This window comes from Somniosus microcephalus, chromosome 16 (assembly GCF_052327205.1).
Source record: "Somniosus microcephalus isolate GS21.2 chromosome 16, FLI_Smic_1.0, whole genome shotgun sequence".
In the NCBI taxonomy this organism is placed as follows: domain Eukaryota; kingdom Metazoa; phylum Chordata; class Chondrichthyes; order Squaliformes; family Somniosidae; genus Somniosus; species Somniosus microcephalus.
In genome coordinates, this window is record NC_141002.1 from 10170277 (window position 1) to 10192039 (window position 21763).

At 44.7% G+C, this 21763-nt stretch overlaps 1 protein-coding gene across 9 annotated transcripts in view; it reads right to left on the reverse strand.

Annotated features, from left to right (window-relative positions):
• The window catches only part of cnot4b (CCR4-NOT transcription complex, subunit 4b), a 171261-nt gene that overhangs the window by 34737 nt on the left and 114761 nt on the right, over positions 1-21763 (reverse strand). For 8 of the 9 annotated variants that reach the window (XM_086008595.1, XM_086008592.1, XM_086008594.1 and 5 more), the window contains exon 10: positions 14338-14835. The exons of the other annotated variant lie outside the window; for it this stretch is intronic. In XM_086008595.1, coding sequence (XP_085864721.1) covers positions 14338-14835 — 498 coding nt within the window. The remainder of the gene's footprint in view (positions 1-14337; positions 14836-21763) is intronic. 9 annotated transcript variants of the gene reach the window in all.

Below are 21763 nucleotides of genomic sequence, written 5' to 3' on the forward strand. Positions count from 1 at the left end.
TCACCCCTCAACCCCCTTTGCTCTAATGAAAATAAATCCAGCTTCTCCAACTTGTCTTGGATCTAGCCAAGATCCCCCATCCCCAGAACCATTCTGGTAAATCTCTTCTGCACCCTCTCAAGGGCCGTCACATCTTTCCTAAAGTGTGGTGACCAGAACTGGACACAATACTCCAGTTGTGGCCTAACCAGCACTTTATAAAGGTTCAGCATAACTTCTCTACTTTTGTACTCAATACCTCTATTTATGAAGCCCAAGATCCCATATGCTTTGCTAACCATTCTTTCACGATGTCCCGCCACCTTCAGGGACCTATGTCCAATAACCCCAGGTCCCTCTGTCCCCGCACACTCTGTGCCATTAAGTGTATATTGCCTCTCCCTGTTCCTTCTGCCAAAATGCATTACCTCACACTTCTCAGTCTCGAGTATACTCATCGACTGAGCATCCACAGCCCTCTGGGGTAGAGAATTTCAAAGGTTCACAGCTCTCCGTGAAGACATTTCTTCAGTCCTAAATGGCCGACCCCTTATCCCGAGACTATGTCCACTAGTTCGAGACTCTCCAACAGTGACTACACTCCAAAAGTACTTCATTGGCTGTAAAGCACTTTGAGGTGTCCGGTGGTCATGAAAGGCGCTATAGAAATGCAAGTCTTTTCTTTTTCCCCCGCCCAGCCAGGGGAAACGGCCTCTTAGCATCAACCCTGTCAAGCCTCTATTTTATATGTTTCAATGAGATCATCGTTCATTCTTCTGAACTCGAGAATGTAGGCCCATTCTACTCAATCGCGCCTCAGAGGCCAGCCTGCTTAGCCGAGGATTCAAGCCAGTGAACCTTGGTTGCATCCCTCCAAGGCAATTATATCCTTCCTTATACAAGGCCAAAACTGTGCCCAGTGCTCCAGGTGTGGTCTTACCAAAGCCCTGTATAATTGCAGCAAGACTTCCTTACTCTTACACTCCAACCCTCTAGCAATAAAGGCCAACATATTATTTGGCTTCCGAATTGCTTGCTGTACCTGCATATTAACTCTGATTCGTGTGCAAGGACCCCCAAATCTCTCTGATTACCAACATTTACTAGTCTCTCATCTACGAAAAAATATTCTGCTTTTCAGTTCTTCCTACCAAAGTGGATAATTTCACGACATTATATTCCATCTGCCATGCTCCAGCCCACTCACTTGACCTGCGTACATTCCTTTTCAGACTGTGTCCTCCTCACAGCTTACTTTCCCACCTAGCTTTGTATCGTCAGCAAACTTGGATATATTATGTTCAGTAGTCCCTCATTCAAGTCATTAATATAGATTGCAAATAGCAGAGGCCCAAGCACTGATCCTTGTGCCATTCCACTAGTTACAACCTGCCATCCTGAAAATGACCCGTTTATTGCTACATTCTTTTCTCTATCCGTTAACCAATCCTCAATCCATGCTAATGTATTACCCTAATCCCAAGAGCACTAATCTTGTGTAACATTCTATGTGGCACCTTATCAAATGCACTTTGAAATTACAAATATACTGCAACTACTGATAGATATTTACCTTATCAACCTGCTAGTTACACCCTCAAAAATACATAAATTTGTCAAACACAATTTCACTTTCAAAAAACCATCTAAACTCTGCCTAAATCATTGTGATTTTCTAAGTGCCCTGTTACCATGTCCTTAATAGATTCTAGCATTTTCCCGACTACGGATGTAAGGCTAATTGGTCTAAAGCTCCCCGTGTTTTCTCTCTCTTTTCTTTAACAGCAGGGTTACATTTGCTACCTTCCAATCCACAGGGACCATTCCAGAATCTAGGGAATTCTGAAAGATCAAAACCAATGCATCACTATCTTCGCAGCCACCTTTTTTAAAACCCTAGGACAAAGGCCACCAGGGCCAGGGGATGTCAGCTTTTAATCCCATTAATTTTTACAGTACTTGTTCCTTTAATATTAATTACTTGAAGTTCCTCACTCAGTAAACCCTTGGTTCCCCATAATTATGTTCTTTGTGTCCTCTGTGAAGACAGACAATATATTTGTTTCACGTCTCTGCCATTTCCTTATTCCCCATTATCATTTCCCCTGTCTTAGCTTCTAAGGGACGAACACTTACTTTCACTAATCTCTTCCTTTTGCATACTTGTAAAAGCTCTTACAATCTGTTTTTAATATTCCTTGCTAGTTTACTCTTGTATCCTATTTTCTCCCTCTATCAATTTCTTGGTCATCTGCCGCGGATTTTTAAAACCTTCCTAATCCTCAGACTTACTACTCTTTTTGCCAACACTGTAATCTGTTTCTTTTAATCTAATACTATCCTTAACTTCTTTAGTTATGTATGACTATCAGTTTTCCCCGTGGAGTATTTATTCCTCAAGGGAATGTATATTCGTTGAAAATCATGAATTATTTCTTCAAATGTTTGCCATTGCTTATCTACCGTACTTAATTTCCTACTCTACTTTAGCCAACTCGCCACTTATACCTGCATACTTGGCTTTGTTTAAATTTAAGACCCTAGTTTCAGACTTAACCACATTACTCTCAAACTTAATATGAAATTGCATCATATTATGATCACTCTTCCCCAAAGGGTCCTTTACTATAAGGTTACTAATTAACCCTGTCTAATTACACAAATACTACATCTAAAATAGCCTGTTCCCTGGTTGGCTCCGACATTTTGTTCTATTAAACTGTGTTGAATGCATTTCATGAACTCATTCTCCAAGCTACTTTTGCCAATTTAGTTTGCTCATTCAATATGAAGATTAAAGTCCCCCAGGATTATTGCATTACCCTTGTTACATGCTCCTCTAATTTCCTGATTTAACCTCTGTCCAACACTACTACTACTAGGGGGCCTATAATCTACTGTCCTTTGTTATTTCGTAGCTCCACCCATACTGATTCGACATCCTGATTTTCTGGGTTAAGATCCTCTCTCTATACTGACTTTATCCCATCCTTTATCACCAGGGCTACCCCACCTCCTTTTCCATTTTGCTTATCTTTTCTAAAAGTCAAGTACCCTGAAATATTTAGTTACCAACCTTGGTCACTCTGCAATCACGTCTCAGTAATGGCTACTAGATCAAAACCATTTAGCTCATTTGTGCCATTAATTCACCTACCTTGTTACGAATGCTTCATGCATTCAGATATAGTGCCTTTAATTTTAACTAATTACTATTTTTCCCTGATGGGCCAGTCGCTAATGCCCTATTACCGTTATTAAACTCTGCCCCTTCCTGACACAACTTGCTTGATTTGATCCAAATAGCTACTCTTCTCTACAGCCTTGACTTTTCCCTTCAGACTTATAAATTTACCCTTATCTGAACTCTCCCTCCCCTGTATTAGTTTAAAGTCCTACCTACCGCCCTAGTTAGTCAATTCGCCAGTGGAGTCCGTCCCAATGGAACAGCTTCCGCATTCCCTAGTACTGGTGCCAGTGCCCTATGAATTGAAACCTCTGCCTCCCACACAACTCTTTCAGCCACGCATTTTAGAATTCTAATCTGTTTGTCCGTGCCAATTTGCATGGGGCTCAGGTAGTAATAGAGATTACTACCTCTGAGGTTCTGCTTTTTAATTTGCACCCGAGCTCCTCAAACTCCCTCAGCAGAACCTCATTCCTAGTTCTACCTATGTTGTTGTAAGCAATTGCTTACAGCTGATTGACTGTTGGCTGCTTAACTGCCATGTCATTTATAAAGTTCCAAGTTAAATTCCAAATGTTAATTCCAAATTAGTTTGACCTAACCACCAATTTACCAGCGACTCCCACTCTCACCAAAATCTCAACTTCCTACTCTATACGATGCACTCAGTTAACGTTGCGATCTGTGCCTTAGCTCAGAAGGGCTACAGACTCCCTTTAAAGCCTTTTGCAACGCCCAGCTGGCAACTTCCTTCTGTGCAGCTTCAAATCATCATTCCCCTAACATTTCCTCCTTTTTGGAGCATGTTCCAGTAACAGTTTAGCCCACCCCACTTCACACCAGTAAGCGGAGTCGAGGCAACAAGTCAAAATACGCATTGCGCAAGGTCCAAGGATACTGCAAAATCTGAGCAGGTTGGCCTACACAGATTTATGCTTTTCAGTTGTGCAGAATTTGGGTGCTTACCCAGAAAGGCAGAGGACAGGGATGAATCTAAAGGTGTTACCTTATCCCACTGCTGCTCGAGCAGCCAATTACAGAAGGAAGGTTGGGTGCAAGCTGCCCGATTCCTCAGCCAGGCAGGATCCATTACCAAGGCATCCTTTAAAAAGGGAGTTCAAAAGCTGTTCACCATTCACAAAAAACCCCACTCAACACAAAATGTGAAGCATTGAGCAAAAGATTTCTGAAGGCAGCTTTGAGTGGATTTGTACTGGAGGTTTTGCAAAGCTGGATTGTACGAGAGTTTTTAAAATTTCCATCGGTAAACCTATCAATAACTTGGCATCCCTTCAGTGTTGCCAGCTCATTTTTCAGAGCACAGATGAGTCAAAGCAGGATTCCCACATAGCAAATAAGCCTGAAAATTATTCCCTACCTTCGCCAAACACTGGCTCAGAGTTTGTGTGAATATCGACAAACCTGCATCTTTAACACGGAGATGAAGAGAACCCATGAACATACGCGATAACCATTTATACAAGTCTAATTACAGCTGGAACAGAGGTTAACAATCCAAGTGTCCTGAAAATATATAGTTTGTGAACTGTGCGATTGTTAGTTGATGCATAACGCATCGGAAGGAGCAAACACCAACAACCAAAAAGAACGAAAAACTTGCATTTATATAGCGCCTTTCACGACCTCAGGATGTCCCAAAGTGCTTTACAACCAGTAAGTGCTTTTGAAGTGGAGTCACTGTTGTAATGTAGGAAAGGCCGCAGCCAATTTGCGCACAGCAAGCTTCCACAAACAGCATTGTGATAATGACCAGATAATCTGTGAGAGATGTTGATTCGGAATAAATATTGGCCAGGACACAGAGGATAACTCCCGTGCTCCCTTCGAAATAGTGCCATTGAATCTTTTACATCCACTTGAAAGCAGACTCTGTTTAACATCTCATCTGAAAGACAGCACCTCTGACTGTGCAGCACTCCCTCAGTACTGCACTGGAGTGTCAGCCTAGATTTTTGAGCTCAGGTTTCTGGCATTGGGCCTTGAACCCACAACCTTCTGACTCAGAGGCGAGAGTGCTGCCCACTGAGAGTTAAATAAAACACGTGTAACAGTGTGCACACACCAACACTATCACAGTGCCACTGAGCAATCCAACAGCTACTGCATAGAGTTAGATAAATCACAAGCTTTGTGTAAAAATAATTTTTCATACACGTTTCTCAAAGCAGAAGAAAAATCAAATTTTCCTATATCTGGTAAAAGGAACAGAATTCCAAGACATTCCTGCATCCATTGTTTTGGGAAGCAGGCGATGAGCAGTGAGCAGGCACAAGAGTAAGGAAAAGCACACATTTGAGGCAGGAGATTACAACAGTGCATCAATGCACAGGGAGCCCAGCTCTCCATGTAGAGGGCACAAACAATCGTCTCTCAAAGCGCAAGTCATCGACACCTCTGAAAAGCACTAGCAATAATGTACCAACAAACCTTTCAGACTACACTTGGACAGCTCTGGAAGAGACAGAAACCTACTAAACTGCAGCACACTCAAACGACACATCAGTGCACCTACTAACACAAGGGAAACAATGGCTCTTTACAGGCCGGTCCAAAGATAGAATGCCTCACGACAGTGAGACTTACAATCATCTCAGGACTGTCATTTGTACGTGGCATAAGAAAATGGCTTTCTCCATGAATACAGCAGATACAAGAGAGATGGGCACAATCTTGGCTCACCAATGACCTGACTGCAGTACTGAAACTGTTCAATGGCATCACTAACATCTGGCACGATTCGTCCAGGCAGATTGGGTAACTAACTGTCCAGAAATATCTTGATCTGGATGAGTTTGATAATGCAGGCTTATCATCAGGCTTATTCAGCATATCAGGATTGGCACACTATGGGTAAAGCTGCACTCTAGCCATTATACTTTATTACGCCAAGAGGTTTGCGCCATACCCTTGACTCAAACAGATCTCACCACAAGTGACAGATGTGTTCCTGGTGTTCTACAGCTGAAAAACTCTGAACACATCTCAAGTTTAGAAGGATAAATTGTACTGCCGGCTGTTTGCACAAGTTTAATATCCCACCCTGGAATCCAAATCATCTACTCTACCTGCATAATAAAGCTACATCTGTCACAGCTGTGCTTCCCAGGTACAAGGAAAGCCTTTCTTGAAAGTTTGTGATTTAGACAATACATCTCGTGTTCACCTTGGAGGACAAGGACTGCCGATAAACACCCACATGCATCCCAAACACAACCCTCACTGGCTCTGCTCAGCAAGTTCCAAAAGTCTGCAGTTGTACTGGCACTCCTCAACTCCTGTGCTGAACAGCCCGAGTGCACTGTAGTTCAACACGTTCAGCAGTGACACTGCACAGAGGATATTTTAAATTGCCGCACACAAGAGTCATACACAGACAGCTAACTGGGTGAGTTGAAGGCAAAGCATCCAATCATTAAAAAAATGCCTACATTTTTTCTTATAACCTAAATTGGTTCAAAAGTGGTTTTGTGAGCACACCTACACGATTTCCTGAATCGGCCCAATCCTAGCTGAAAATCTTGGGAGACTTGGAACAAAGATAGTTCTCAAGAAAAATGTACACAAGTTCTGTACAAGAAAACACATTCCAACACAAGCGACTCCTGCGGACCTGCCAAAGAAATCTAGTGGGGAAGTTATATATAGCATCAGGTCCCAGCTTGGACTCCACCAAGGCTCTATAATTGGCCTCAGCACCCCTGCCGGGGGTGGGGAGGAAGAAAGAGGGTAAATCAGCTTGGGCTCTTGTTCCCGAGCGCTACCCAGTGACACCTGCTGGAAAATGCGCTCACATGAAAATCCAGTAAGGATGGGACAGGAGGACAGGCTTGGCTCTGTCACCTTCAATAGTTAATGGCCTGTTGACACCCACTGAGCTCACACGTGAAGAACAGTCACTTGAGTGAGGTACTGGAGGGCTCCCATTGCCTGTGGAACTGGACCTGAGCTACAGTCAGTGCACTTGGAGTTGGGGGGGTCAGAAAGAGGGAAATGCACCAATCGCTGCAACTTGTGCCCAGGTGATGGTTGCACAACTTTTTCCAAGAAATTATACGGCCTCTGTTCCGTGCCTGAAGTCAGGTGAACTGCAGAGCATGGCTTTGGATCCAGTCACTGAAAGGCACAGCTTTCTGGAGCTGCAATGCACTACACGACTGTTTCTGCCCTTTCTTTTAAAAAGAGAAAATTAACAGCACAATTTCAGCAGGTGGTTCTCTTCCCTCCCCAAAGTCTAGCTGCTGTTGAGATTGCGTGCAGGAGGTGCAACAACAAACAAGTCTTTCAAAGTTCTCTCATTGGGTATGCATTAAATTCAAGATCACCAGAGGCCACCAGCAGCTCAGAGCCGTTAGTACCAGTTGACATCACTTCAGTAAAAGTATTTTGAGGTACCGAATACCTTTGGTACCCTTTTCATTCTTCCATATACACCACAGTTTAACAAGAGACAATTTGCTTGACAACAGGGTGCTGTGATGAAGACTGCCCGATGAACCATCACTTCTATTACCAGGGGCACCGACAAATGCGTCTCTATTGAAAAGCCAAAGCCAAGGGCCCAAGGTTGGAAAGAGCAGAACGGAACACTTGATCAATCTGAAAGTAATGATTTGCTTTTACCAAGTTTGGCTTTAAAAAAACTGTAGGAGGAAAGGGGGGGGGAAAGACTGATTTGAAGAACAAGCATCACTGTGCTGTATATTGCATCAAACTGCACCATCGCCAGTGTGTTACCTCAATGCTGTATATTACAAACTGCACCATCGCCAGTGTGTTCTTGATCACGGATATTGGCACTTTTTTCCCAAACCAAATACAAGTTTTCCAAACACTTAATTGAAGGGGCAACTTCTTCACGATTATGAAGATTAAAATATGGTATACTGCATCAATTCTGAGCAACCAGGAAGATCTAATACAATCTATGTATTTTGGTTTGTAACAAAGTTACCACTTCACTGGGGCACTGAATAAAAACCCAGCCACATCACGGAGCGATCAATAACTCCCGAGGGAATATCAGGCTGCAACCTTTCCTTCTGTGTACTTACTCCTTTGGCCAAGGGTTTTTGACATGAAGTAACTCTCGGTGTATACAGAAAATAAAATTGTAAATCAGGAGCCAAAACGGAAAATGCTGGGAATACACAGCAGGTACGTTAGCACCCATAAAGAGGAAAGTCGGGTTTGGTGTTATCCTTCAGCAGGACACTAGGCTCGGATTAAAAGGACCACACCCAAAACATTAACGCATCTTTCTGGTTCACACAGCAAACTTGGTCATTTCCCCCCACCATTTTCCAATTCTGTTGCAGACTAAATATTCTGTTTTAAAAAGGTACCTTGGCTGAGCATTCATCATTCCTGGCTCCCTCCAAACAACGGTGCTCAGTTTCCCTTCTTGCTCACTAGCCTGTAAGATGCCAAGACATTTTTCAGTACAGGAGTGTTACAGAAATGGAAGCTTTAGTTGTAAAGAGACTGTCTCTATACAATGAAAACTGACTTTTTTTGGGTTAGAAAAATCAATACTCTTATTTGCACAAGATGTAGTGACACGAGTCAAGGAGAAACTATTCACTTATCTTTAAAAAACATGCCACTGATAACCTCAGAATGATACAACACAGGCCATTCGGCCCATCGTGCCTGAGCTGGCTCTTTGAAAAAGCTATCCAATTAGTCCCACTCTCCTGCTCTTTCCCCATAGTCTTGCAAATGTTTTCCCTTCAAGTATTTAACCAATTCACTTCTGAAAATTATTGAATCTGCTTCCACCATCCTTTCAGGCAGTGCATCCCAGATCACAACTCACAGCGTAAATTTTATTTTCACATCGTTTCTGGTTCTTTTGCCAATTACCTTAAATCTGAGTCTTCTGGTTACCAAACCTTCTGCCACCAAGAACAATTTCTCCTGATCTACTCTAGCAAAATCTTTCATGATTTTGAACACCATCAAATTGCTTATAAACCTTCTCTGCTCCAAGGAGAACAATCCCAACTTCTCTCATCTCTCCCCATAACTGAAGTCCTGCATCCCTGGTACCTATACTAGCAAATCTCCTCTGCACCTTCTCCAAGGCCTGAACATCTTTCCTAAAAAGTGTGTTGCCTAGAATTGGCCACAATATTCCAGTCGGGGCCTAACCAGCGTTTTATAAAGGTTTAGCATAACTTCCTTGCTTTTGTACTCTCTCCCTCTATTTATAAAGCTAAGCATCCCATATGCCTTCTGAACTTGACGTGCCACCTTCAAAGATGTGTATGGACACCCCAAGGTGTGTCTGCTCCTGCACCCCTTTAAAATTGTACTATTTTGTTTATATTCACAGAATCACAGAAACCCCACAGTGCAGATAGGGGCCATTTCGGCCCATCGAGCCTGCACCGACACATATCCCACCCTATCCCCGTAACCCCTGCACCGACACATATCCCACCCGATCCCCGCGTATTTAATCCCCCTAACACTAAGGGTCAATTTATCATAGCCAATCAACCTAACCCGCACATCTTTGGACTGTGGGAGGAAACCGGAGCACCCGGAGGAAACCCACGCAGACACGGGGAGAATGTGCAAACTCCACACAGACAGTCGCCCGAGGCCGGATTCGAACCCGGGTCCCTGGCGCTGTGAGGTAACAGTGCTAACCACTATGCCACCGTGCTTTCCTCATTCTTCCTACCAAAACTACACTTGAATAAATTTCATCTGCCATGTGTCTGCCAATTTCACCAGTCTGTCACTAAACTCCGACTGTTCACTACATTTCTAGCTTTCTTGTCACCTGCAAACTTTGAAATTATGCCCTGTATATTGAAGTCCAGGTCATTAATACACACCAGAAAGAGCAGTGGTCCCAATATCGACCACTGGATTCTTCCCTCCTGTCTGAGAAACAACTGCTCACCTTTGCTCTCTGCCCGACACATCCTCACAGCCACTGCCCCTTTAATCCTATGGGCTTCAATTTTGCTCAAGTTTATTAACAACCTAGTACATCCTGTTCCAAAAATGACCATAACTAACCCATACAACTACACAATTTGCATTGATATAGCACCTTTAAGATGTCCCAAGGGGCATCACAGAGGCCCATGGCAATTGGATAATGAGCCAAAGATTAGGGAGAGGTGACAAAAAGCCTGAGTTTTTAGGAAGACCCGAAAAAGCAGGAGGGGTTTAGGCAGGGAATTTCAGAGCATGGGGCCAGAGGTGCCCGAAGGCATGGCTGCCAAATGGTGGGGTGAAGGGTAGGGGGATACACCATGATGAGTAATCGAGTGTACAGGGAAGGGTTGGGGTGAGATGTAGGGCTGGAGAGTAGGATACAGAGATAAGGAAGGGGGAGGCCATGAAAGGAATTTAAACACCAAGGGGAGAATTATAACTTTGAAGCCTCGAGGAGTCAGAAGTTAAAATAGATCAGTGAGGACATAGGTGATGAGCAAGCAGGACTTGGCGTGCAATGGGGTGCAGGCCATACACATCAAGCAAGATTGTAAGTTTGATCTCTGGTCTGTGCTGAGCTTTATGTTCAGCCGAGGCAGAAGCTGAGCACTACAATTGGTCGCAAGGACCGGGGGCTTGGTGGGGGTGGGGGCGGAAGCTGAGCACTACAATTGGTCGCAAGGACCGGGGGCTTGGTGGGGGTGGGGGTGGAAGCTGAGCACTACAATTGGTCGCAAGGACCGGGGGCTTGGTGGGGGTGGGGACAGAAGCTGAGCACTACAATTGGTCGCAAGGACCGGGGGCTTGGTGGGGGTGGGGACAGAAGCTGAGCACTACAATTGGTCGCAAGGACCGGGGGCTTGGTGGGGGTGGGGGTGGAAGCTGAGCACTACAATTGGTCGCAAGGACCGGGGGCTTGGTGGGGGTGGGGGCTAAGCACTATAATTGGTCGCAAGGGCCGGGGGAGTGGAGGAAGAGAGAGACAGGAAAACAGGCAGGGTTGATGTGTCTGTCTGCCTGTGTCTGGACAGGATTGGGCTCAGCCGTGATGTCTCCATGCTCACCAGTGATTAATGCCCAGTTCAGCGATGTATTGGAAGGGTCAGGCACTCAGTGATGTTGCAACACCAGCCAGGACCATTAGGAGACCAAGGGAGAAAATGGTACTTAAATAAAAGACTTCCCTTAATTAGTACATTCTGTTCATTAACATACAAACATAAAACAGTTCAGTAACTGTCTGCATATTTAAAGACCGATTACTTGTCATTTTGCTTTGCAAGATTCAAAAATCATGAGGCAAGGTTGCTGATTACACTGTGGCAATCTATACATGGTTCAAAAGAGATGATTATGAAAAGCAGGTACAGTAGAGAGGTGCAGTGGTGACACCAGCTTTAGTGAGGAGTCAGCCAGACTGCATTAAAGTGGAGACACGCGTGGAATTTTAAATGATACATATAAAAGAAGCGTTTATGCTGGAACAGGACAACAGACAAAAGACCAAGACCATACTCTGTTCCTTCAAAAAAATTAAAAAGCTCCAAGGGCTGCAAGCTGCAAAATTTTGAATGGCAGATAATCTTCACAGGAAGTGCAAACTGTCAGTGCCTCTGAAAAAATGACATTTCAAAACGCACCAACAGACGTGTTAGAGTGCACTGGGACAGCTGGGGAAGAGGAAATCATGCACAAAAGACAGATACTGCTGAAAGTGTCCCAGTGATAGCTGGATGCTTTCTGTTCACAGCTGACACCAGAGAACTGATGGCTCTTGCGGAGATGTCACAGGATGGCCCAGGGGCTGCGAACAAGGCACAAACACGTGAAATAGGCCCTTAAAACTCATGTGATTTCAATGCAGCAATGTTAGTTGCATTCAGATGGGAATGCTCTCCTCCCTGGCACAGAACACACACAGAAGGGGAGATGATCAGAGTTCATTTGGTTTCCTCCTCATAAGACAATCTTGCAGTCCAGGGATGACAGCACCACAGGCTATGCTAAGCAGCAAGCTAGAAAGACTATAAATCTCAGCCTGCGCAGCAGTGGGGCATTATAGCTGGCCTCAGCACCTCAGCTATGTAGGGAAAAAGAGAGTCAACCGGGGTTGCCACCCTGACTGCTATCCAGTGACTCTGGGTGACAAGCGCCGCTTGTAAATGCCAGGTGGTAGGAGGACGGGGCTTGGCGGAGATACCGAGAGGGTCAAGGATCCTGCAGACACTCACTGTCCAGGCTCACACAAAGAATGGGCACCTGGGAGAGGTACAGGAGTGTTACCAGCACGCACGGAACCGTGACCCAGCAAGAGTCAGCACTTTCAGGGCAGGAGATGAGAAATAGGACAAACAAACATGAATGCTACAACATTAGTACTAGAGGGCCCCTGTAGAAAACTAGTCAGCAAAGAGTGAATGCATTCTTGGTTGGGAGGTTGGGGGGGGGGGGGGGGGGGGGGGGGGGAGGTGAAGAAGAAAGCTGGGCATAAATCACTGCATTCCATAATGTATTGAGAATCTTATTGTAGAGTTTTCAGTCCCTACAGGGTTAATGAAAGCAGGATTCATGGTCAGTGGAGAAATTGATAGGGTTTCAATCTTCACCATTGAGCAAATTATTTTCCGGAAAGAAATCCTCCACTTTCATATTCGCAACGTATTATCTCTAACTGCAACATCTTGATGATTTCCTCATAAGCACAACCATCAGTTACAGCCCATTGAAACGTGATAAGGGACCGCTCAGCTCTGAATTGGCAGCACCCCCTTGTGGTTTCTCGCCAGCATCAGGTTGATGAAATAACGCTGCAAATACCCATAACAGTTAGTGGCTGGGAATTTTCCCTCGGGGACTCTCCTGATCAGCCGCCGTAACTTTGGCGTACATGACATAAATCGGGGTTACGGCAGCTAATCGGGAGTAAAACCCCAGCCATCCGAGGAAATTTGGAAAACAGCAGATGTACAGCTATTTCCAATACGAAGAGCTGAAGAGAAAGAACAGTGCTAAGGCCTAGTCACTCCATGCAAAGAAAGAGGGGCTAAGCTAACAAGTGACCTAACTAGATACTTAAATTCCAAACTGCCCCATGAACAATTTAGTTTCCTTCAATCCTCCAAAAACAAGTTGTCTAGACACTTGCAGCAATGTAATGATTACAACAGCCTTGTTCCAAGTCCATTCAGCTTCCCCAAAAGTTGAAGAGGGCAGAGGTGCTCTGCTCTGAGTGTGTCTCTATGCATTGACCCAACCTGCACAGGATGCAGGCAATACTTGTGTATCTTCAATATCCTCACTCGGTACCAAATAACTGCAAGCTTATTCTGGTTCGATCCATAACACGCAATGTTACAACATCGTGCCACTGTGCGGCATTCACTAGAGAGAGAGACAAATTACGCTGGGATGACACAACTTGCTTTTGGCGTTCTTCAAAATTAAGCCTCCTCTTCAGAGCAGGTTTCATGTACTCCAGAAACAGTACGATAGAAAGGTTTGAATGGGCTGCGAGATACATGGAGCGATACAATTTGTCAGCACATCTACATAACCCATAATCAATCAACACCACATCAACAACAAACTCAGAGACTGGCACAGCAGTTCTGGGTTGAGTGAGTGGGGGAGGGGGAACATGGGTTGGAGCTGACAACTCCATGCTGGGATACAGTTCCACTAAACCCAGCAGCCCTTCAAGCACCTCACTCAGATAACCATTTCTCACCAGTGAGCAGACACAGCGGGTGCCGCTGGGGGCATCACAGCCAAGCCTGACCCGCTCCTTACTGGGTAGTGATCAAGATTTTCCCCTCTTTGTACTGCTGGGGTAGGGTGGTGGATTGTAACGCACTTACCGCCACTAATAAGCTTAGTGTAGACCGGAAATCCGAGTCTGGAACATCCTCTGGACAGCTCAGCTGTTTACTGCAATTTCCAGCTAAGCCATCGGGGAAGCCCCGAATGCTGCGAGAATTGGGAGCTTTATCAATGAAGGTGGTCAAAGAAAACGCGCGCACACACCCATAAATCACACCCTCATTACGATTTGCAAAATACATCTTTAGAGTCGACATTATTACTAACACCCCTGTACAACCCAATCCCATTGGCAAGGTGGCTTTATACATTCACTTGTAAAACAAGGGTTCCGCAAGTTGGTAAACTGCTAGAATTATCCACCAGTTGCCACCTACCTGATATAGGGATTCCACCAAGTCCTGTGCTGTGCGGTGGTATATTTAAGTCCAAGAAATTACTGTTTGAGGTGGGCGTTGCTGTGTGGTTCAAGTGCATCATGCTATTGTGAGGGTAGCTCATCCATGGGTACCGTGCCTGGCCCGGAAAACTGAACGAGTTGTAGACGGCTCTGTGCTGAAAAGCTGGGAACCTCCGCGGTAATATGGAGTTGGGGAAAGAGTTGCCTATGGAGTTGGCGGTTGTGGCAGGAGCAGGGGTCAAGAAGCCACCAATGCCTTTGTTTGCAGTTTGCGGAGGGGTCTGTAGTGAAGTGGGGGAAGTGAGGCCCATGTTGGAAGGCTGGTCCTGGACTGAGAGTTCTTTCTCTATCAGGTCTGCTAAGGCTTTCCTGGTGATGTCGAACGGGTCGAAACCCAGGTCATCCTCTTGCTGTTTGGAGGAGCCAAACCCAAAAGCCGCTTGCCAATCTGTTGATGAGGATACTGGGATTGTTTCTGAAATTTATCAAAGGAAATAAAAGAGAAATGAGTAAATGTTACTGCAAGTATATATTTATAGAATAAAAGAAGTCCAATACTCGCTAATGTGTGAAGTGTGCCATCAGGTCTCAGCCCAGTCCTTTCCATCATCAAACTGAGTGAACAGAAGTGGTCCCAGTGGGAGCAGTTTAATAAGCGCTCATTCGTCAGGTTCTTCATTATATGGCACCATGTAGATAGGAAGGCTCAGGTTACACACAGGAGCAAAGCAGTAGTGTAAATACAAGAGGGCCGGGTAGAGTCCCACAATGCATCTTGTTGGAAATACTGGGGTGATTCAAGCTCCTTTTCTTCCCCTGCCTCCTCCTGAGAAGCACATCGGCCCAAGCTTTGGACAAACCCAAATCTAATGCTCGCGGTGACTTCAAGAGCTGGGGAGAGGCAGGAGGGCATGTGCGGGGGAGGGAGGAGTGAGTGGGGGTGGGGGGGGGGGGGCGGAAAAGAGGTGGTGAGGCAGGAGAATGGGGAGGAGGAGAGTGGGGGGAGGAAGTGAGGAAGGAAAGGCTGGTTGGTTTGAACTGACAACTCCATGCTGGGGTACAGTTCCAGAGCTTTTAAACAGAATTTACAGTAAAGAGCTATTGCCTCCCTCTTTCATGCAATGGATTCAGGGAAGGATGATATACAAGCAGACTGCTTGCACTCTGCAGCTGAGCTGGAGAACATTACAAATGTTGGCACTTCATTAATCACATTTATTATGGAGTCATAGTTGTGTGGAAAGCTTTCATATCGAAAACTAATCATCACATGAAACAGCTAGCGCCACCTGTCATGTGAACCTCGCAATGGCCCAAACCAGTCACAGGAACTGTGAACACACACCGCAGTAGCTACATTTTTGCCAGTGTTATAACTTTCATTTTTTGTACTGCTAGAAGCTGCATGCAAGGGGTCAATACCAAAGTCACACAACCCATCATGTCAGCAGAAAGCCATCAGCTCAGAGATGATGTGTCTGGGAAAGGACTTCACAAGGTGTGGGTTTGAGGTCACGCACACAATAATTGTCTGATGTGGTAACTGTTTCATCACTGGAGGCCTGTTGGCCCAGAAATTCGGGTCTCCACGGGCGAGTACGCACGGGGTACTCGCACGTAAACTCAATGGAAGTGCCGGTTTCTTGCATGCACTGTGCATGCGCGGGAAACCGGTACTTCCGTTCCCTGAAAGAAGTGGTTCAGAGGTCAAATGCGTGCGCAGGAGAGGCTGCGCGTGCGCATCGAACTTATGTTGTTTTTGCAGGTTTTCCCGGGAGGGTAAGTCTCCAGAAGTTACACATTTAAAAAGCAGTCATAAGGCCTGCTTTTTACAAGGTAAGTGGTGAATTAATTAAAATTAAAACATTTTTTCCACAGGTTTATTATTTTTATAAATACTTCAAAGAAAGGTAAGTTTATTTTTAGCCCCGTTAGGAAATAAAATTAGTTTCAAAAATTTAAATTGTTTAAAATAGTTATTTCATGTAATTTATAGTTTATTTAAAAAATGTGATTTAAAAAAAAATGTATTTGAAGATTTAGAGATATTTTGGGGCTTATAGTGTTTATAAGTTTGACAGCCCTTCCTGTCAAACTTATAAATGAAGCATTCCCTGCTCCGATTGGCTCATGGCCCACGTGATCCCAGGGGACGCATCGAACTAACTGCGCCCCTGGGATACACAAGCACTGCATGCCGGAAGTTGGAGGAGGCCCAGGATCAGAATTCCACGGGGGTCCACAGCACAACGGCCGGCGCGCAAGATAAGTGCAGGTCGGGGGCTTATACCCGCGGGAAGCCCTCGACCCAAATTTCTGGGCCATTGATTCTTAAACATCTTTACCATCAAAGACTGGCTATTCATTCAATATCGATGCAAGGCAATTTGTTTTAATTAGATCACGAGCGTTACATTGCCTGCTGCCTGTGTTTCAGGACCTGCAAGGGGTGCTCACAAGCCATCTGGTCACAGTCTAAAAGGATAGCACCCAGCTTGGCGTATTGACTTTGACTGAAAGCCGTTTGAGACCTTTTGAGAAGGGGGCAGAGTCACTGCCTGGAGTCCCCCTGTGACAGACAGGTAAGGCGGGGCAGCAATGATACGGTTATGAGATTATAATGGCTAGTTCACAGTCACTTCCGAGGGCAGTCAAATGTGCAATAACCTTGCCTACATCAACCACAAGGCAGTCTAGTGTTTTGAAAATCAGCGCTAGTAAAGCCAGGGAGCTGTGCTATGGCAAGCGCATATCTGATTTTAGGGGCCATTTTTGAGAGAAAGTTAGTTTTTTGTTACTTTATATATGGAGTGTAGGTAAATATATAACTGCTAAACTATGTACAGTTTACTTATTTTATGTAAATAAACCTTTTTGATTCCAAGCCTATGTTGTGGCTTGGTAGGAATATTTACCCAGTCCACCATTAGTTTCCTACATTTCAACAGTGACTACACTTCAAAAGTACTTTGCTGGTTGAAAAGTGCTTTGGGACGTCCAGAGGTCGTGAAAGACACTATTTAAATACAAGTTCTCTCTCACCATAGGAAGAGATGATTTACGTGGTGTCACATGATGGATTCCAGTAGAAGTACAGAGCAAAGGTTTGGTTATGACACCAGAGTGCTGCAATAATCTACCTGGACATTTGCAGAAAAAGATGCACTCTGGGTCATAGGGGATGGCAGGTCTATGTACCAGAGAACTGGATATGCTGAACCACAAAGTATCTAGCATACAAATCCAAAAATATGACAGGAACATGGGAATGCAAAAAACCTTAAGATCTCACTAGATTACCCTCAACTTTCATCTACAAAAAGTTAACTCCATTTGTATAGGGAGCCTCCCCATCCATTTAATTACCGAGAACAGAAATTCACTTGTTCTGAAGTGAACGAGAGTTGTCAAAGTGCTAAAGGAGTTCATTTTTCTAAAGTAGACCTATAATTCACTCCGGAGGAGCAGCTCACTTGGAGACAGAAAAAGAGTGAAACACTTACATAAATAAACCTTTTTGGTTCTTGGGGCATGAGTCCTTAATTCAGCACTAATTAGAAGCAGAGACACCACAGAATGGCGGGAGAGAGAAATGGAAGAATGGGACACTGCGCAGCTGTGGCAGAGGCACATTGTCGGGGCAGAGTAGGAGCTGCATTCTGCACTCAACTCTACTGTACTTGACCTGGGAGTGCTTTGCAAAAGAGTGAAAGAGAGAGAGACAGAGAGAGGGAGGGATAAGAACCTAAGAAATAGGAGCAGCAGTAGGCCATACGGCCCCTCGAGCCTGCTCCACCATTCAGTAAGATCATGGCTGATCTTTGACCTCAATTCCAAGTCCTACCTCCATATCCCTTAATATCCAAAAATCTATCAATCTCTGTCTTGAATATACTCATCGATTGAGCATCCACAGCCCTCCGGGGTAGAGAATTCCAAAGATTCACCACCCTCTGAATGAAGGAGAGAGAGAGAGGAGAGGAGAGAGAGAGAGAGAGAGAGAGGGAGAGAGAGAGAGAGAACAAATGAACAACACTGCATTTAAAAAGCACCTCTCTTGGACACCCCAAGGCTTTTCAAAGACAAGTTACTTTTGAAATGCACACCATTAATGTAGGCTAAAGTGGCAGCTCATATCAAGCTCAGTCAAACAGCAATGAAATGGTTCTGGCACTGGACCAGCAACTCAGGTCATGACTTCAAGTGTCATCAATGGCAAGTTATGAAACTTAACTCAATTAATTCTGGTAATTTGTGGGTTGGCACCAGAAAAATGACCATGAAAAGCTGATGGATTGTTGTAAAAATCCAACTGGTTCGCTACTGTCCTTTGGAAAAAGGAACCCATCACCCCCTACATTTTGCAACAATCTCAGTACTAATTGACTCAAGGTCTTCATGGCAACCAACGATGGGCAACAAATACTACCGTGCCAGTTTTCCCACATGCCAAGAACAAACAAAATAAGATACAGGAAACTGTTTTTACCGGCACCTAAATAACTGGAAATCTCAACCGGCAAAATTCAGGAGTAGGTTCAGTTAAGTTTTACTTCATATTAGTGGCCGTGTAACCGGGGTTCTTGGATCTGTGGCCGTGTAACCGGGGTTCCTGCACCTATTGCCATGCAACAGGGACTCCTGGATCTGTGGCTGTGTACGGGGCTCTCGTACCTTAGTAAGTATACCTCTCTGTAATCCGGACTTATTGGATCAACCGGCACCACGCCGGTCCAGTCGGTGCCGGATAAAAAAAGAGTTTCCTGTAAATGATCCGATCTGTATAAGATGATGTTTGTGAACTTCTCAGTTCTTTAAATAGTTATAGATCTTTTACGTCCATCTGAACAGACAGATGGGGCCTCAGTTTAAAATTATATCCAAAAGATGGGACATGTTTGAAAATGCAACACCTCTTCAGTGTCCCTTTTATTCCATGGGCTTTAATTTTGCTGGCAAGCCTATTATGTGGCACTTGGTCGAACGTTTTTTGGAAATCCACATACACTACATCAACCCTCTCTGTTACCTCATCAAAAAACTCAATCAAGTTCGTTAAACACGATTTGCCTTTAACAAATCCGTGCTGGCTTTCCTTAATTAATCCACACTTGTCCAAGTGACTGTTAATCAGGGTTAAAATTATTGTTTCTAAAAGCTTGCTCACTAACAAGATTAAACTGACTGGCCTGTAGTTGCTGGGTTTATCTTTACACCCTTTTTTGAACAAGGGTGTAACATTTGCAATTCTCCAGTCCTTTGGCACCACCTGTTTCTAAGGAGGATTGGAAGATTGTGGCCAGTACCTACATGATTTCTTTGTTCACTTCCCTCTGCGTCCTAGGATGCATCCCATCTGGTCCTGGTGACTTATCTACTTGAAGTACAGCCAGCCTTTTTAAGTACCTCCTCTATCAAATCAATTTTTATCCCATCCAGTATCTCCTGTACCTCCTCCTTCACTGTCTATGGCAGTATCTTCTTCCTTGCTGAAGACAGGTGCAAAGTACTCATTTAGCACCTCAGCCATACCTTCTGCCTCCATGCATAGGTCTCCTTTTTGGTCCCCAATCAGCCCCACACCCCTCCTCTTACTACTTGTTTACTATTTATATGCCTATAGAAGACTTTTGGATTACCTGTTGTTAGCTGCCATTCTATTCTCACACCCTCTCTTTGCCCCTCTTATTTTCTTTTTCACTTCTCCTCTGAACTTTCTATATTTAGCCTGATTCGCAGATGTATTCTCGACCTGACATGCACCATTCGTGCTCTTTTTCTGCTTCATCTGCTCTCTCTCTTTCATCATCCAGGGAGCTCTACTTCAGTTGCCCTCCCTTTCCCCCTAGTGGGAATGTACCTGAACTATTTCCTCTTTAAAGGCAGCCCATTTTTCCATTAGTTTTGCTGCTAATCTTTGATTCCAATTTACCCGGGCCAGATCCGTTCTCATCCCACTGAAATTGGTCTTTCTCCAATTACGTTTTTTTACTCTAGATTGTTCCCTCTCCTTTTCCATAGCTATCTAAACCTTATGATACTATGATCGCTTTTCCTTAAATGTTCACCTACTGACACTTGCTCCACTTGAACGACCTCATTCCCTAGAACAAGTTCCAGCAATGACTCCTTCCTCGTTGGGCTGGAAACATACTGATCAAGAAAGTTGTCCTGAACACACTTCAGAAATTCTTCCCCCTCCCTGCCCTTTACACGATTACTAGCCCAGTCTCCGAGGATAGTTGAAGCCCCCCATTATCACTACTCTGCACTTCTTGCATCTAATTTCTCTACAAATTTGCTCCTCCACATTTTTCCCACTAGTTGGTGGCCTATAGAATACAGCCAGTCGTGTAACGGCACCTCGATTACTTACCTTTAGCCATATAGATGCTGTCCTTGACCCCTGCAGGACATACTCTCTCTCCAGCACTAACATTCTCCTTAACCAATACTGCCACACCACCTCCCATCTTTCCTTTCCTATCTTTCCTGAACATCTTATAGCCAGGAATATTTAACACCCAATCCTGCCCTTTTTTGAGCCAGGTCTCAGTTATTGCCACGACATCATATTCCCATGTGGCTATTTGCGCCTGCAGCTCACCAACCTTGTTTACTATGATTCATGCGTTCACATACATACACTGTAACCCTATCTTGGACCATCCTGTGTTCTCTCGTCTGACCCCACATAATACCTTAGCATTTCTTACTTTAGTGCTGTCTCTCCCAATCCTTTGTGCACTTGGTTCCTCCTTTCTAATGCTACATTGTGGTGTGCACCCCCCCAACAGCAGTAGCAACACCCCCCCCCGCCAGGATATTGGTACCGGCTCTTTTGAGGTGCCACCTCCCCCAGAACCAGCCCCAATGCCCCAGGAATCTGAAGCCCTCCCTCCTGCACCATCTCTCCAGCTATGCATTCATCTGCTCTATCCTCCTATTTTTATACTCACTCGCGCGTGGCACCGGGAGTAATCCGGAGATTAATACAAAAGCAAAATACTGCGGATGCTAGAAATCTGAAAGAGAAAATGCTGGAAATACTCCACAGATGCTGCCTGACCTGCTGAGTATTACCAGCATTTTCTTTTTACCGGAGATTACTACCTTTGAGGTCCTGCTTTATAATCTCTTTCCTAGCTCCTGAAAATCTGCCTGCAGGGCCTCATCCCTCTTTCTACCTATGTCGTCAGTACAGATATGGAGGACGACCTCTGGCTGTTCACCCCCCCCCCCCCCAGGATGCAAGAAGTGGCTCTTGGAACCTAACCAGTAATCCACCCAAATCAGAAGTGCTTCATGCTGGATGCCTTTAACGGAAGAGTTATGTTGCCACAAATAATATCTTTCATCTTGACGAACAGAAAATTCAAACACACAAAAAACACTTGAAAAAT